Here is a 16068-nt window from a genome sequence, read left to right as displayed (position 1 = left end):
AGAAATGGTTTTACTTGTCTTTAGTTACAAAAAAACGTAACAAAAGTATCCTCTTGTTGCCAACTTTTGTGATGTGAACCTCTCACTCATCTTCCTTTAACGAACGTGTTTAACGCTCGATTCCTTAGACATTAAAAATTCCTTTTATTGGTATGAAATCTTCTAAAGGGAACACTGGTCTGATTGGAAAATGATTAAGAAAGACTTCCAGCAAATTTCAAATATCGGCCGGCAGAAATTGGAAAATCGATTTCCCTCATATTTTGCCCACAAATAGCCTTTAGCTAGCCTTGAAATTTGATGTAGTTGTTTTCGTCTCGAAGCGCTTTAAATCCGTGAAAAACTAGAAAAAGGAATTTCGCCCACAAGATCGCCGAAAATGGCCGAATACAAAGCTAAAATTTGGCAACCTTAGTTTTAACTTTGTTCGCGTGCAAAGAAGAACCTGAATTTTTGAATACGTTTTCTTGAACGGCAAGGTATTCAGCTTCTAAAATTAGGTAATAACTTGACTTGAGCGTCATTCGAGAATTATTTACTAATTTTGTAAAAATACCGATATCTACTGATGGGAAAATCCTTTATTTAGGGATAAAATTCAGAATGTTTTTTTGCCATGTGCCATAACTCCAAATTTCTTCAAACTTTGGCCGTGGAAGCCTTTTATGCTATTGTAACTTATGTATGAAAATCAGCTTGGGTTCTCTTTCGAGAGATTTTTGAGGCGCCTCTGAAATAACCGAATTTTAACGAAATAACATCAGCAAATGTAAACAGCGGACGGTTGTCGTGTTTTGGCGCCAAGCGGTCTTGTCAAAAAAGGCGATTTAAGCCGACAGTTGTGTTACGAGTTCTTAGTACTCATAAGCCAATATCTTGTTTCCTAAATACAGGTAGAATAAACTCGATTTTAGCGCCAAAGTAACAATATTTAACTGGAACAAGCTGAATGAATTTCTCGAGTGTGAGACATATCTTGACGAGTTGTCGATTTCATGTCGCAAGACGAAAATAGAAACTAATTTGTATTGTGGGACCACTGCAATTAATGCATTTAAAGTAACACAATACCGAAAGATTTTCCAAATCAAATGTTAAGTAAAAACTAAGGTCTTCCGTAAACACTTCAAGTAATAAATGGTATAAAATTTTTAGTTTTGTGTGACATAGCGAAAATTAAAGAACACTGTAAGAAATGATCAAATTACAAACTGAACTGTTCGACACATATTTAGAAACGAAGCGAAATTAAACTAAACTACATCTTTGCGTGGTTTTTTGTTCAGTAGACCGCGAGTTTTTGATGGTCAATGGAAAGAGTTAACCGGCAGAAAGAATTAAAATTAGGGTATAAACATGGTTAGCTATGGAATAAAGCAGTGGATACACTGTGGACATGAAGTCGATAAAGCTGCACGGTTAAGTCACGCTAATCCCAAGATACACCCTCTTTTCTACATTAGAACGTCTAATTTTCGGCCGAAAGATATGCCCTTTTTAAAAATTTTAAAACCAAAGTCAGATGCAACAGAGCGCCGTTTGAAACAAGCCAAGCCCATTCCTACCCCCCCCCCCCCCCCCCCCGGTGGGCGCATACCCCTACTCAATCTTCCCAAATTATTTCAACAACTGTGTGTCTATAAACGATAGGTAAGAACTAGGTAGTTTAGACGATCCTGCTTCATAGCGCTTTTTGGGTAATTCTTTAGACGTCGGAGAGCAGAACATGTATGCTTTGAAGTCGCCGATGCCACCATTTCAAATACGATCTTACAGGTTGTGGACCTTTCCTAGTAGCGTTTTGGGAAGAGAAGTTTTGTTGAAAGATGGGAGGGGGGTGGAGGTAGGGGGGGGAGGCTTGCCCCACTTTTTTGTTGGGGGAGGGGGAATACAGTCCCCTGCTCCGTCACCTATGAAATTGGTACTGCAGTAAATTCATCCCTTACTGAAATGTACATGTTTACGTCGCTAGTTAGTAATGCAAATTGTTGGTGGTTTCAGGTCAGAATTTAAAAAGATCAGAGCCATAATCGAATTTGAAACGATCAGGGGCCATTATCGATGGCTCCTGAAAAAAAAAATTATTTCGTACCTGATTTGAAATAAAATTCGTTCTGTCTCCAGCATCGACGTTCTTAAAAAAATTAAAGGTTCTTATATAAAGAAAGCGAGTATATATTCTTCCTGGCCTTGAACAATGTTGGTCACAGTTACTTCTGGCAGGAACAATTCTTCGAAAAAGAAACCAAGAGATCCACGTATTGCTTCTTTCGTTTCACCTTAATATGACTGGTGTCGATTTCAAAGTGATTGCAGATTTCTTTTAGCATTTGAATAGCAAAAGAAGACAGCTTCGAGGAACGGACGAGTTCACATAGGTTATAGCAGTCATAAACTATTGGATGCTCCAGCGACACTTCCTGCATGACTGTATTGGTCAACTCTTGAAGGGCACTCTCCCTCTCTGCGTTGTCCACTTCCTCATCACTAACATCTGCTACATCTTGCCCGCGTCGCTTAGCAGCCAGGCGACTAAAAAAGCTTGCTATCTGCTTGGAAGTCAGAAACTCGGCGCTTGTAAAGAGACGATTCCCTTCACTGTCCCTGGCTGTCATCATGGCTCTTGCAACAGAGTCTGGATCTGCTTTTCGCCCTGATGTCTCTCCAAGATCGAATTTCTTTGTCAAGTAATCTCTCTGACTAGTATTGAATCTAGTTCTTTTAACTTGCGACGACCGCAATGCCCAGCCCATAGGAAGAGACACGCTTCCTGTCGGTCGTGGTTTAGGTACTTCTGTTGGAATGTTTGGGACGATACCAGATTGCACTTCAAGTCTCTCTGAATAACCAGTAATGGCTCTGTCAAGAAGACTCTCGTTTTCAATAGCGCGGTGATGTTTGCCGCAATCAAGGTGCCGCTGAAGTGAGGAGAAACGCTGATAACGTTTAATACATCCTTCTTCAGGACAGGAAAAGAGACTTACATTTGATTCATCAGAAGAGGATTCGTCAGAACTTAATGAATCGCTTGGGGCCGGCGTGTCAGCCTGTTTCGAAGGGATATTTGGTTTCTTAGATTGAATTGTTGTAAAGTTTGCTTTTTGTCCGTTAGTGACGCTGTCAACTGCTGATAGCCCTGGAACTTCCGTATTTGGCTGGAATTCGAGATTGTCCCACTGAATCAATTTCCCAGGACCAATTTTATAGGCCCTCCATACAATCAGCCCTTTGTCGGTGTCCTCTATGTTTGAAATAGCGCTGACACCTTCCAACATGATAGCTGAGAACGTCTCGGGCTCAGGGGGTCCTGAAACGGTAACGTTAACCGATGGTAATCCACCCGCTGAGAGAATGGCATCTTTCATTTCCTCTGCGCTTTCAATATTGTTCCCTGAATTGAGATAAATCTTCATATGGGACTTAATGCCGGCTGCTTTCCTATCACACGCTCCTTTGCCTGCTTGCGAATCGCAAAAATCCAGCCTCTTGATAGAAACGTCATGTTGTTGGCTGATTAGTTTTGCTCCCACTATGGTTGTGCCACAGTGGTAGCAGCCTGCGTTGTCTTGCCAGTAATAGGTCTTCTTAACTTGAGGCTGAGCTTCTTTGACCTGTCTTAGCACATCTGACATGACGGAGAGTACTGTACAGCCATCCTGGTTGCAACTCCTGAATACATTTACGAACGTCATCATCTGGAGATCTCTGGTCGTCGCCTCTCCTGATGGCTACAGTTATGTGCCACGAAATACCACGTTTTGCGTACCAATCGGTCTGGCTTTCTCTAAATTTGCGGGGTAGAAATTTCATAGCCCAATCTTGGACTAAAACAATGGACGTGCTGTCGAGTGCATCCAGTTGGCTTAGCCTTGCTTCTTCTTGATTTACTGACCGCAGCAGATGCGCTTTCCAGTTCACAATGTCTTTCCGAGCTTTTCTCATCACGAAACAAAGCTCTTCTTTTACATCACTAGAAGCCAGCTTCTCTATTGCAGCCTCGATTTCGTCCATAGTTTTAGTAAGATCATCGCAATTGCCACAGCTGGTGTTGTACTCATGTGAACACTGGGACTGGTAATCACGGTCTTTAGGGTCGTTGAGTGCGTAGACTCTGCAGTGGTCAGCGACATCCGAGCTCGCCGAGACATGAACCTGCGAATTGAAGCATACAAAACTAACGTCACAAGTAAACTATGTGAAATATTTTTTTACAATAACTGAGCGAATTCTCGCGCGCTGATTGGCTAATTTTTATTGTCAATAAGAGGACAGACGCATAAAACGCGTCGCTGACGTAATCAGCGAAGGTTTTGTCAAACTTTTCAGCAATGATTTAGCGCTGTATTCTTGATGAGGCGAGAATTATTCCACAAAACAAGTAGTCTTCAATGAGGAAATCATCTATAATTTATCGGTTAAAGCTTAAGAAACTATTGGAGCCTGAGAGCGAAAAGATGAGGATGTTTATCGAGGATTCAGAGCTGAAAATTGGCGGTGAGCGGGAATGTGTGCTGTCAGTTAAGAAGCTGAACCGCGTTTTGCGGATTATTTTGTGACCACTTTTCACTGGATTAAAGGTTAGTTGAACAATTCGAATTTTCTCTTGTATTTCTGGCCGTATTTGTACCAACCTTTTAATTTACGAGCCTATGATTCTCCGAATTACGGCGACGAAATTCAGTTAAATTCTGCGGCCGTACGTACGGCAATCGCATCTTCCTCGTGCATTTATTTCCTTCGTTTTAAAATCAGTTTTGGCTTTTTGTTATTGTAAAAAACAAATTGACATCAGTTTTTTATGTGTCTGTCCTGTTATTGATGATATTCAAAGTTTGTTGTAGATCCACTCGCCTAGCGGCTCGTGGATCTACAACACTTTGACAATGTTAAGACACAATTTATCATCAATAACAGGACAGACACATAAAAAACTGATGTCAATTTGTTAACTCGAAACAAAAGTAGGTTAGAGCGTGTACATGACAAGAACAACTAATTTGATATTTCACTTTCTCGTTCCATGTTTTGTTTCCACAGTTGCCATAAATTACACCGATTGTTTGATTCCCAGATTGTAAGCTAAGATCTATTTTTAAACTACATGTTTCAACATCCAGGGGAAAATATGGAGTTGAAAAGTAACGTAAGCTCCTACTTCAGTTTGTAGCAAACAGACAGATCAAGGAAAATGGGTACACTTACCTTGTAATCAGTCTTTAGGTAACGCTTGCATTTCTTTAGATGTTCTTTCTGTTCTTTTGCCCACGACATCCCCATATTCATCTCTCCCAAACGGTCAGCAACACCTCCAAGGATATCAAAGGCTTCTGCACCAGCTGAACTTATGTAATCTATTCCCTGTAACGACTTCCGGGTGGAAGCAGGGCACACTTCAAGAATACGTAGAAGAGTACTGCGACTCATAGGAGTAAAGTCACTCTTTTTAGAATAGGCTTGGTATTGCTGAACAATACGCTCAGGTATCATATTTCGTATCACGTTTGGTATTTTGATTACCTCTTTCGTCGATAGTGTGACCACCTTTTCTCCAAACGGAAGATCTTGTATGATATGAGGACTAGTAATAAAGTCCAGAAAATGTGCCAGCTTGTCTTCTGGAACCACCATTCTTGTTCGTGAACTTGGCGGCGGAACTGGCGCACCTCGTCCGTGGAGGAGAATATGCTGTCTAGCCACCGTGAATCGATATCTGGTTAATCCGGGTATCCACTCTTGAATCTTTGCAAAACTAGCTTTGTCAGCCATGATGGAGAGAATCTGTCTGCGAGTATCCCATTGATCCGCATTGTTATAGCAAGTTGCTAAGGCTTCCAAGAGTGAATCATCTGTAGTTGCAGAACGCCTCTCAGCATCTACTTTAAACAACCGTTTCGTTTCTTGAGATTCGGAGAGTGCGTGCCATAACTGGCTTGGCTCCTCTGGTGCTACTTCACTTAAAACAGCTGAAACGGCTTCCCTAGCTTTACGCACATGCTGTCGTTTTGTCCGCTCACTAGCTTCATCCCACGGTGTTCGCAGTGTATACCTGATAGGGCTGATATCTCTACTTTCCAAAAAGGTGTTCAAATGCGCTAAGGAATTAGGGGCGTTTACGACCGTCGATGTGGAAACGTTTTCCGTCAAATTCCATGTATCATCATACGACGCATCTAACTGTATAGAAAGGATACTTTCAGAGGCGTCTTTCTCGATATCGTCACGATGCAATTGGAAAGGAGTACTTGCTGCAACAGGAGCTTGACTTCTTGGTCCCGACTGAAAGGCAATAATAATTATACTAGCGACGCAAGCACAAGCGCAAGCATAGCAGCACTTATTTCACTGTGAAAACGTCTTCAAAGCAAGCAAAAGCTCAAGCGCATTGAATTTTTATGCTTATGCTTGTACTTGCGGCAAGCACAAGCACAAGGACCATTTTTTTTCCTTTTCGCGTGCTTGTGCCTGTGCTTGCGCTTGTGTTTATGCCTGCGTCGAAGCCGTTGTCACTATAAAATAAGAGCTGTTATGCTTGCGCTTGTGCTTGCGTCGCTAGTGAAAACCAGGCTTTAAGGTGCGTAAATTTATCATGAAACATTAGAGCAGATAGCCCAAAAGTGTGACCACTTTTAATGAGTCAACATTCGTTCGTGCAGTTATTATCCAATCAGAAGCCGAGGACAGCTTTCCGTTGACGTCTGATTGGATTATATATGTACGGAAGAACGAGAATGATTTTTGAAATTTACGTTCCCTCAAGGTAAACAACTCACATGCAAAGATTGATTGCAAATCTATGGGCAGTTCAAGATAATTTGGAGCAAGAAAACAAAAAGAAAATAAAGCTGGGAACGTCAAACGGGAACAACAGTTGTGTTTCTGAAATTTTAGGCAACAGAGATCGCAAAAAAAAAAAAAAAAACCGGCAAAATATTCTCAGGGTAGAGTGGAATCCCCAGTATGGTGCCACGCCTTTTTTATCTCAAAATCTAATTTTCCTGTGAGTAAACAACCAATAGATAGAGTTTTTATTGAAATTCTGTAAGCAGTTGTATTTCTTTTTCAAATGGGCTTACTTCCGGGGAGGGCTTACATACGATGGGGAGGGGGGGGGGGGGGAGGCGAGGTTATTTTTAAATGGATGTTTGCAATGCATTTGCGTTTCTATTGGGACGTGATTCCGTACGTTCTCTTTTTGGGGTATACAATACCAGAAGGCAAAGCTTTTTAAATATAACACTTTAAAACCCCAAACAGTTCGTTTAGTCGTTTAGTGGGGTAGGGGGGGGGGGCATTTTTTGTTATAACTAACAAAACAACCTCCACAGCAGCAGCCTATAATCCGAAAAATTGTACTTTCTTGGCTTTAAATCGGGAGCGCTTATTATCTGAAAGGTTCTTGCGTCAGGTTTTTAGGGAACTTATTTCTTGGAGGGAGGGGCTTTCCTGGGCGAGGGGGGGGGGGGGGTTGGGGGCTTTCGGATTTTACACTAGTAGTATCTTGTCTAGAATTGTTTTACACTGTTTACCACGCTCAGTACAAAAAAGGTGAAAAGGGCTCAGTATTAGAGACTCACTATGGTAAGATTCTCCATGGGGACGAGCACTTTTGTTTCGTCACTAAGCTCTTCAGCAAGTGCCTCTCTGCTTTCTGTTGTAGATTCTGCTTCACAATCCAGTTTTGAAAGTAAAATACGACAGTTACGACAAACACCTATTAAAAACAAATAAAAATTCAAATCAATATTAACATTGAATGGGACATTGTCATCAGTGTTTGTTTTTCCCGTGTGATGAGAAGAACTACTTTTGACAACAAAGTCACGTGACCAGGCTGGCATATCCCTCAGAGTATGAATTTTTTGTTTACGAAAATGATCTTTAGTTTGTAAAGGAAATTACTACTTGTTTAATAGCTATGTATGTTCATTGTAATCTGTACAAACCTGATCCGACGGCAACAAATACACCTGTTCTCTGATGTATCAACTTTGCTCCCCGTTTTCCAAGGCCTCTCTCTGCTTTAGGCCATCTTCTATCTTCGCTATGGCCCGATAATTTCTCAGGAACCTGGCATCGCTGAGATCCACGGCGCCATCCAGTTCCCAAGGAAGATCGGTGGTAGGGACAAATAGTGAACTGACCAATGTTTTCAGGAAAGGAAAAAACTGCTGCTCTGGCAAGAATCAAATCAACCTCTGTTTCGACATCTGAGATCCCCCATGTAGACTTATGTCTCGCTATTTCTCGAGTACAGTATAACAACGGAATAACTTCTGTCTTCTTCGCCTTATCTCTTCGCTCGTAGGTGCAGGAATCTCCGACAATAGCGCTAAAAGAACACTTCGCTTCCATACAGAAATAATGATAAAAAACACGTTTCCTTCAAACTCGCGTTCTAAGCGTTTCCCGCGCTAGTATCAAGGTTTCCTAATTTGAAAACGTCAATCAAGGTCATTATCACGACCAAATGTAAAAAGTACGCCAAAGTATCCTGAGTGATGTGTTTTACATATCGTGTTTTAAAGGTAAGCATTTTATTAGCATCTTTTCTGCCAAATACATTAAATAATCTTGCCATCCTTTTTAACAGCGTTCGTTCACGAAGCAGTTTTACACATACTGTTTACATTACGGCGACAAGGAATCTACAGAAATCACGAAATGCCGACCACCAAATTAATTACCGACGTACGGGTAAAATAAATATTTCTTCTATTAATGACAGTGTTTTATCCAAGAATGAATTTTTTTGCCATGATTTTTTAATTTCAAGAACCAATTTATATCTTAAGGAACGGAGATATGTTTGTAAAGGAATTTCAAAAGATATATTGGATGTTTCAACAAGCCCGCTGAAATGAACAACCAGCAACCATTGTTTACATTTGCTGATAATTTCGTTAAAATTTGGTTAATTCAGCGGCGCCTCGAAAATCTCTCGAAAGAAAACCCATGCTGAATTTTATACATAATTTATAACAGCATAAAAGGGTTCCACAGCCGAAGTTTGAAGAAATTTGGAGTTATGGCACATGGCGAAAAAAAATTCTGAACTTTATCAATAAATTAGGGATTTTCCCATAAGTAAATAAAGGTATTTTTACAAAATTTGTAATTAATTCTCGAATGAAGGTCAAGTCAAGTTATTACCTATTGTTAGAAGCTGAATACCTTGCCTTTCAAGAAAACGTATCCAAAAATTCAAGTTCTTCTTTGCACGCGAACTAAATTAAAACTTAAGTTGCCAAATTTTAGCTTTGTATTCGGCCATTTTTGGCGATCTTGTGGGCGAAATTCCCTTTTCTTGTTTTTCACGGATGTAAAGCGCTTTGAGACGAAAAAAACTACATCAAATTTCAAGGCTAGCTAAAGGCTATTTGTGGACAAAAAATGAGGGAAATCGATTTTTCCAATTTCTGCCGCTAAATCAATTTTTTGATTGAAATCTGCTGAAAGTCGTTCTTAACTTTGTAAACTTACCTCATGATTGTTAGACCTTTGATCCGTTTTCATGACCCACGCCAGCATAGAAAGCAGAGAAGTCAGCAAAAGGGATATCAATCCCAATCGAATGACACGAAAACATCTCCTTATCATCTCAATACTGACCACACCATCAAGGTGTTTCAAGCTAGGAGATGCAGAAAGATTGCTTAAATCTGCACGGCTTCTCTGGATGGTATTAAACAAGAAAAATGCGGAATTTTAGAATCGTAGTGTCACGAGAGAAAAATGTCGAAACACAAATAGAGAAAGACCAACTCAGAACCAGAGTACTACTGGTGACTTAACAAATGATCTGATTAATACTGTTCTTATTTTCATGAGTCAGTTATATTCAGTACAGGGATATTGTATTACCAAGTGTAAGCCTCGAACATCTGGAATACTTATACAATAGATTTAACATACGAATTTGCTTTTGAAAAGCCGGTACCCATTAAAGTTGATAAGGGATCGGTCAATTAGAAGAGGGGGGTGGACCGGAGCAGAAAGGGGGTGGATCATCAGTCTTTGAGCCCTCGAAAAGCATGCCCCCTTACCCCCCCCCCCCCCCCCCCCCAGATGACTTGTGATCATAACATCAGTTTTGTCTAAGATAAGATAAGATAACTTTATTTATACACGGTTTTTCCATCAATCGGCCAGTGAAGATGCTGGTCTTAGGTCTACAGGTAAGTTGTTCCACAACTGAGCTCCACTGTACGAAAAACTTTTCTTGAGATAATCAGTTCGAGGTTGTGGAAGAACTAATTTGTTTTCGGTATTCCTTAAACGATAAGCACTAACATCGTCACGATATACGAATCTTGATCTCAGATAATCAGGTAGCCTGCGAATACAGCCGCCTCTCATTCGCGTCCCCCAACGAAGAGCGAAACGCGTTTCGCTCTTCGTTGCGGGACGCGAATGAGAGGCGGCTGTATTCGCAGGCTAATAATCAGGAGTCGTACCATGTAATGTTTTATACATTAGGATAGACTTATGTTCCAATCTTTGATAATAGAGTCTTCGCCACCCCATCGCTTTCGCTTTCATTCTTGTTCTCGTTCTCGCCCAGAGCAACTTTATCAACTTCAAAACCTTCTCTCACAAGCGAGTGATCGTAATTACGGGTGTCGGCAGTCGCTGTTGTTGACATTAATCTCACTTGTTAATGTTCACAGCCTGTTGAATGTTCGTCGGCGAAGTGAGTGTTGTTGGTTTCGTCTGGTGACTCGGCAGAGTTTTGATTTTGAACTGCTTGTATGGTCCGAAGAAGTAAATCTCGAGTATAATCCACCGCTTTTCCTTGTACGAGAAGGGTTTTGGTCTCGCGTAAAGATTGAAAGTCGCACTTGGAGTCTTCCACACAGTACACGTTCCATTATTAGACTTCGCTACGTCGTCTGCTAATAAACCAAGTTTGTGGTATAGAAATGACTCAAAAAGCTCAACCGAGCCATTCCATTTAAACTGATTTTTAGCATTGATAAATAGCAACGAATTGGTTGGTTCCTCTGTCGCATATTCCTCTATCGCGCATTCGGTTTCCTCCTCCACTAAAACACGTGCGTCCGCCATTATGCGAGGGTCTCAATGGGGTGGTGGCTTTTACGGTTAACGGTTAAAATTTTGGCCTTTTTACGGCTAACGGTTAATTTATTTCCATTACGGTTAACAGAAGTTAAAAGTTAATTTTCATTGTTTTTAATAGTTAAAAATCAATTTCCATTATTGAAAAACATATTTTAGGTCTTAGGACCATTTTTGGGACGATGAAGTGAACTAGTTTGGTTTATTTATAATCGCTGACCGATTTTTACGGTTAACACATTTTACGGCTAACGGTTAAAATTTTCCATTTTTTACGCCTAACGGCTAAATTTTTGGCCGTTTTACGGCTAACGGTTAACCCCATTGAGACCCTCTTATGCTAATCCTACATTTCTGTCTCCCTCTCTCTGGGCTTAAGGCCTTTTAATACCAGTAAAATCTTTTCTCCAACACTTTGCAAAATATAAATGATGGACAGTGGTTGTAGTTTCTGTTATCAATTTCTAAGACTGCAAAACAGTCGTTTTTCCTCTAAAGTCGTTCGGAAAAGCGCTTATCGAAGGCGCAGAGCCGAACGTTGAGAAGTTTTGACATTGGCTCCAGACCTCTCGCTCTCGTTCGAAGACCGAGCGCGTTCGCAAAAGATACCACTGTTTTGCAGTCTATCAATTTCTGTATAAAAATATTAACTCTGTTTATGAATTAATACATACTGTTTATGAATAATTACATACTGTTTTAACATATGTTTGTGTCTAAATTTTCCCATGGATTTTACACACAAATATGTGGAAAACTTACAAAAGACTAGTGATAAGAGGTGATAAATTCATCCTTCTTTAGTGTGTAAAGAAACGGGAAAAGACGTACATGGAACAGCATTGTGCATCAGTAAAAATAAGGGTGGTCTATGTAGGCAATTTCACTTTAAAAGCTGATGTCAAATCATAAACCTCCAACCCCTAACAGATGATAAAGAAATAAATGTTACCTTGATTTTTTTAGCAAAGGGGAGGGGGATGGGTCAGGTAACTTTCAACCCCCTGTCAGGGGTGGGTTAGTCAGTTTTGAGCCAGAAGGAAGGGGTGGGTCACAAATTTTAGAGGCACCACTTTTTCAATTGCTCCGGCCCACCCCCCGGCACTTACTGACCAGTCCCAAAACGTACTTATCAGATCATCTTAGGCAAGTGTTATGAATTTTACATTTCAAAGGAACAGTTCTCTTTTACATTTTGCTCGTTTTCAAATATAGGTTAATTAGATTGAAGAGAGCTGAGATGACAGTCAAAATGTAGATGAAGGTTTCTTCAAACTTTCAATCCAAACCCGACCAATAAGCAAATTTTTGTCCATAATGTTCGCTTGATAAAATAAATACTATTTACAAGGCTGAAAAAAATGTTTAAATTAAAATGTTAAAACCAAACGTTTTCGGCTGTTTGCCATCATCAGGGTTAAAAAAAACCGTCCGCACGCATGCATATATATCTTATGTAATTCCCGTTGGGAAAAGTTTGGAAACATAAGAAATAACTTGTTTGTTCAAGCTGGGGCGGAATTGTTGAATCATTAGACCCTCAACGATCCTACGCTTGTGGAATGTCTGTGCTGAGGAGAGAACACGCCAGGCGAAAGAATGTGATGGGTTTTTCCGCAGATGTTTAGCAGGTTCAGAGGTGGAGCAGGATTTGAATGTTCCGCAATTCGCACTTCTACGTTTCTCACGGTCTCGCCAATGTAATCAACGCCACAAGAACAATATCCTTTGTAAACAACGTGTGATGGCAAACAGTCGAAAACGTTTGATTTTAACATTTTAATTTAAAATTTTTTAACTTTTTTAGCCTTGTAAATAGTATATATTAAGCGAATCTTTGTTTACTGCATTTGTCTCATTAGCATAAGCACTTCAGTTTCTGATTGAGCTTCAAAAATATCAATTCTGAATATTGAAAGAGTGTGGCACCATCAACTGTCTCTAGAAATTTGTGAACAATGTGTGAAATGTTTTTTGTGTGATGCGGATCTAAACACACTGTTTATTTTTTTTAAAAGCTTTCTTTCCAATGTAATTTTGTATGAAGCACTTTACAGTATGTACTTAAATTGAGGCCCCATGCATTAGGGGGGGGGGGGGGGTCCGAGTATCCCGTATCCCATTAATTTTTGGCCTTAATATCCCGTATCCCATTAATTCCCATAAGTTCGATATCCCATGCATAATCTTTTTTCTTAATAACCTGTATCCCTATAACTTTTCCCTGAAATATCCCGTATCCCTATAATTTTTCCCCAAATATCCCGTATCTCTAAAACCCCTAATGGAGCCTCTAATAATAAACATCCATTCATTCTTTCAAAGAGAAAATGCAAACTGTAAAAAGAGAGAAACTCGTTTATTTGATGGTAACGAAGTTATATTACACTTAACAGTTATTTTATATACACTTGCTCAATCTTGCACTTCATCGTGAATGAAATCCTCTAAAATAATGAAAAAAAAACTATCTGAGACATTTGGCCGCGATGGACTTTCTTAGAATCAACTGTTGACTTTCTAGTTCCAGTCTTTCAGCCGATTTAAATGAAATTTCATTCGGCGGCCATAACTCTATATAGTATTTTTAACTGGCGCAGATTGAACCCTTATGCAGTTAAGTTCATCCAGAAATGGCTTTGCTTTGCCAAACCATCGGAATAAAACACTATAAAAACAAAAGGTACAAAAATTTATGCTCAGCGAGCTGTAAAGATGTCTCGCGACTGTTGTCTGGCTGTCTCGGCTTCGTATAAAATTAATTTGCTCCATATAAAAAGTTAATTTTGACCAAATTTGTGCAGGCAAACACACTGAACTGAAATCGGCGGAAAAAAAATTTTCAAGACACATCCATCACTTACAAGATTAAACTTACAGTATACACATATTATTTATATTATTACTCAGCAAACAAAATTCTGCCCTGATTTCCTTGTCTAATGTGAATTTATGACGGTTTTTCTCTGGAATCTAAGACAAGTTTTTCTGTCGGATTTCCCATGCATCGTTTTAGACGGGAAAATGGACAGATAAGTTTGAGACAAGAAACTAATCACTTTAACGGATTCAGTTTGTTGTTGGTTCTCGTTTTTGCTTTGAGTGTTTCTCTCGAGGTTCTTCGCTTTTCCTCCCTCTACAAAATCGACAAATTCCGGTTCGATCGAATCCGGGGTGTAAAAAAAGGCTATTACCTTTCGTTTGTGCAAGTACCTTTTCACCACATTGTTAACCTTAATATGGGTGTTTAAAATGGTTTAGGTCTTAGCTTCGTAATTTGGTTTTGTGATTCAAGGGTGCTCAAGACCGCACAAATAGTATTTATTTTTCTCTCAAGTTGGCCATATTTGGGTTTTTCTTCTGACCTTGCTTAGCTGACCTCCACTAAGTTTTTGTTTTGGCGTTAGTAAGGATGAGAGCTGATGAGTGTCCTATTGAAATTATTCAAAACGAACTTTGTTGTTCACTTTTGAAAGTCGTGTAAAGGCGTCTAAGGCCCGGGCCAAACGTCGAACGTCACATGAGTCGAACCTAATGCAAATGAGCAAACCTATCGTTTCGGATGATTTGCATTAGGTTCGACTCATGTGACGTTCGACGTTTGGCCCGGGCCTAATCCTTCCTGATCACACGGTTAGCTCACGGTTCGTGAAACCCAAACATATCTATATCACCCAAACATATCAAACATGATGAGGTATTTATTCAACAGCGTGCTTTTCTAAACCTAGATTAGAAAACGTTGAAGCTAGCTGAGAGGCAGAATAAAGAATCAAGGTACTTCACGCTATAAGCCAGTGAGCGTCCCAACAACATTTTAACAGTCACCTAGTCAAATCACATACAAACAGTCACGCCGCTTGTATGGGCACGCTGTGGTCAAATTCCAGCGTAACCACTGTTTTCTGGAACCCCTCTCTGATTGAGAGTAAAACATGTCAACTAATTGTATTCGCTATTATGAAAAATAATTTTCAGTGGTGTGTCTACATCAAATAAGAGCTAATCATGGTTTTATTTGAAGGCCAGTACGTTTCTTAAATATACCGTAAACGCCGTCTCTGGAAAGTTAAGGTTTATACGCAGCTTATGGACGGGAAATTTGATAATTGTTCTCCACTGAGTATCCCAGCTTGAATTTTTTTTCACCGTACTATTTCTAAGCAGGAGGGCATTTTGCGTGCGCATGCGTGCAACCGCTGTACAAAGACCGCGTGATCTTGGGAATAAAAATGGCGCGGAAGATTCAAACTTTGTTTTTTGTACTGTTTATCGTCACATAATTTAATATAGGCCTAAATTTCGCAAAGAAAAAGTGTTTTGTGTGTGGCAAGGTTCTTATAAAGCAGATTTTCTGGCCAGCTTCGGGATCGTTGTTGCAAATAATGGGAAAATATGTGGGACAGGTAGGAAAGCCTTCACCGACAAAAATTAAACAGGCCGTAAAAAGAGGAAAACATTTATCCGTGTGCTGGAGTGTGATATATTAGGATCAAAACTTCACATCAAATCAATTGCTGTAATACAGGCAGAGTGCAAGCAATATTATAGCTTGTCGGGTGATTTTTTGCCTAAAGGGACGGCCACCAAAGAAAAGGGTTTTCCCTGAGGGGAACGACATGTTTGGGTGTTCTGCACATGATAATGCAGCTCACTGATGACTCCAAAGCAAAGCCAACTTGCCCTCGACTGGCAAACAGGGTTTCCTGGAACAAGAACTGCAGTTCTTTAAAACACATTTAGGCGACACAGAAGTAAAACAGCCGTTATAACAGAATGAACATCAAACTTAATGAAATAAACGTTGAATGAAAAATTGAAAATAACATTGTTTATAGTTAAAAATTATTTCTTAAGACATTTTATACAGCAGTTATTAGAACGTTTCTGAAAAATATATATATAGCTTGTTCGTTTCATGCTATTTTTTGACTGGTGATCAAGGCTAGATTTTGATGAAGGAGCCAAAATTGTACTAATTAACATAGTAAA

General features: G+C 39.8%; 1 protein-coding gene across 1 annotated transcript; it reads right to left on the bottom strand.

Annotated features, from left to right (window-relative positions):
* Window positions 1-6282: 6282 nt before the first annotated feature.
* On the bottom strand, window positions 6283-9460 carry LOC144653036 (uncharacterized). The gene is made up of 2 exons (XM_078512946.1): window positions 7944-9460; window positions 6283-7711 (listed from the first exon to the last, which is right to left on the bottom strand). The coding sequence occupies exons 1-2, from the start codon at window positions 8350-8352 to the stop codon at window positions 7563-7565; spliced, it is 558 nt and encodes a 185-aa protein (XP_078369072.1). The 5' UTR covers window positions 8353-9460; the 3' UTR covers window positions 6283-7562.
* Window positions 9461-16068: the final 6608 nt, after the last annotated feature.

This window comes from Oculina patagonica, chromosome 5 (genome assembly GCF_052425735.1).
Source record: "Oculina patagonica isolate OP01 chromosome 5, crgOcupat, whole genome shotgun sequence".
Lineage (NCBI taxonomy): Eukaryota > Metazoa > Cnidaria > Anthozoa > Scleractinia > Oculinidae > Oculina > Oculina patagonica.
Note: the sequence above shows the minus strand (reverse complement) of the source record. Positions and strands in the feature narration are given on the sequence as shown.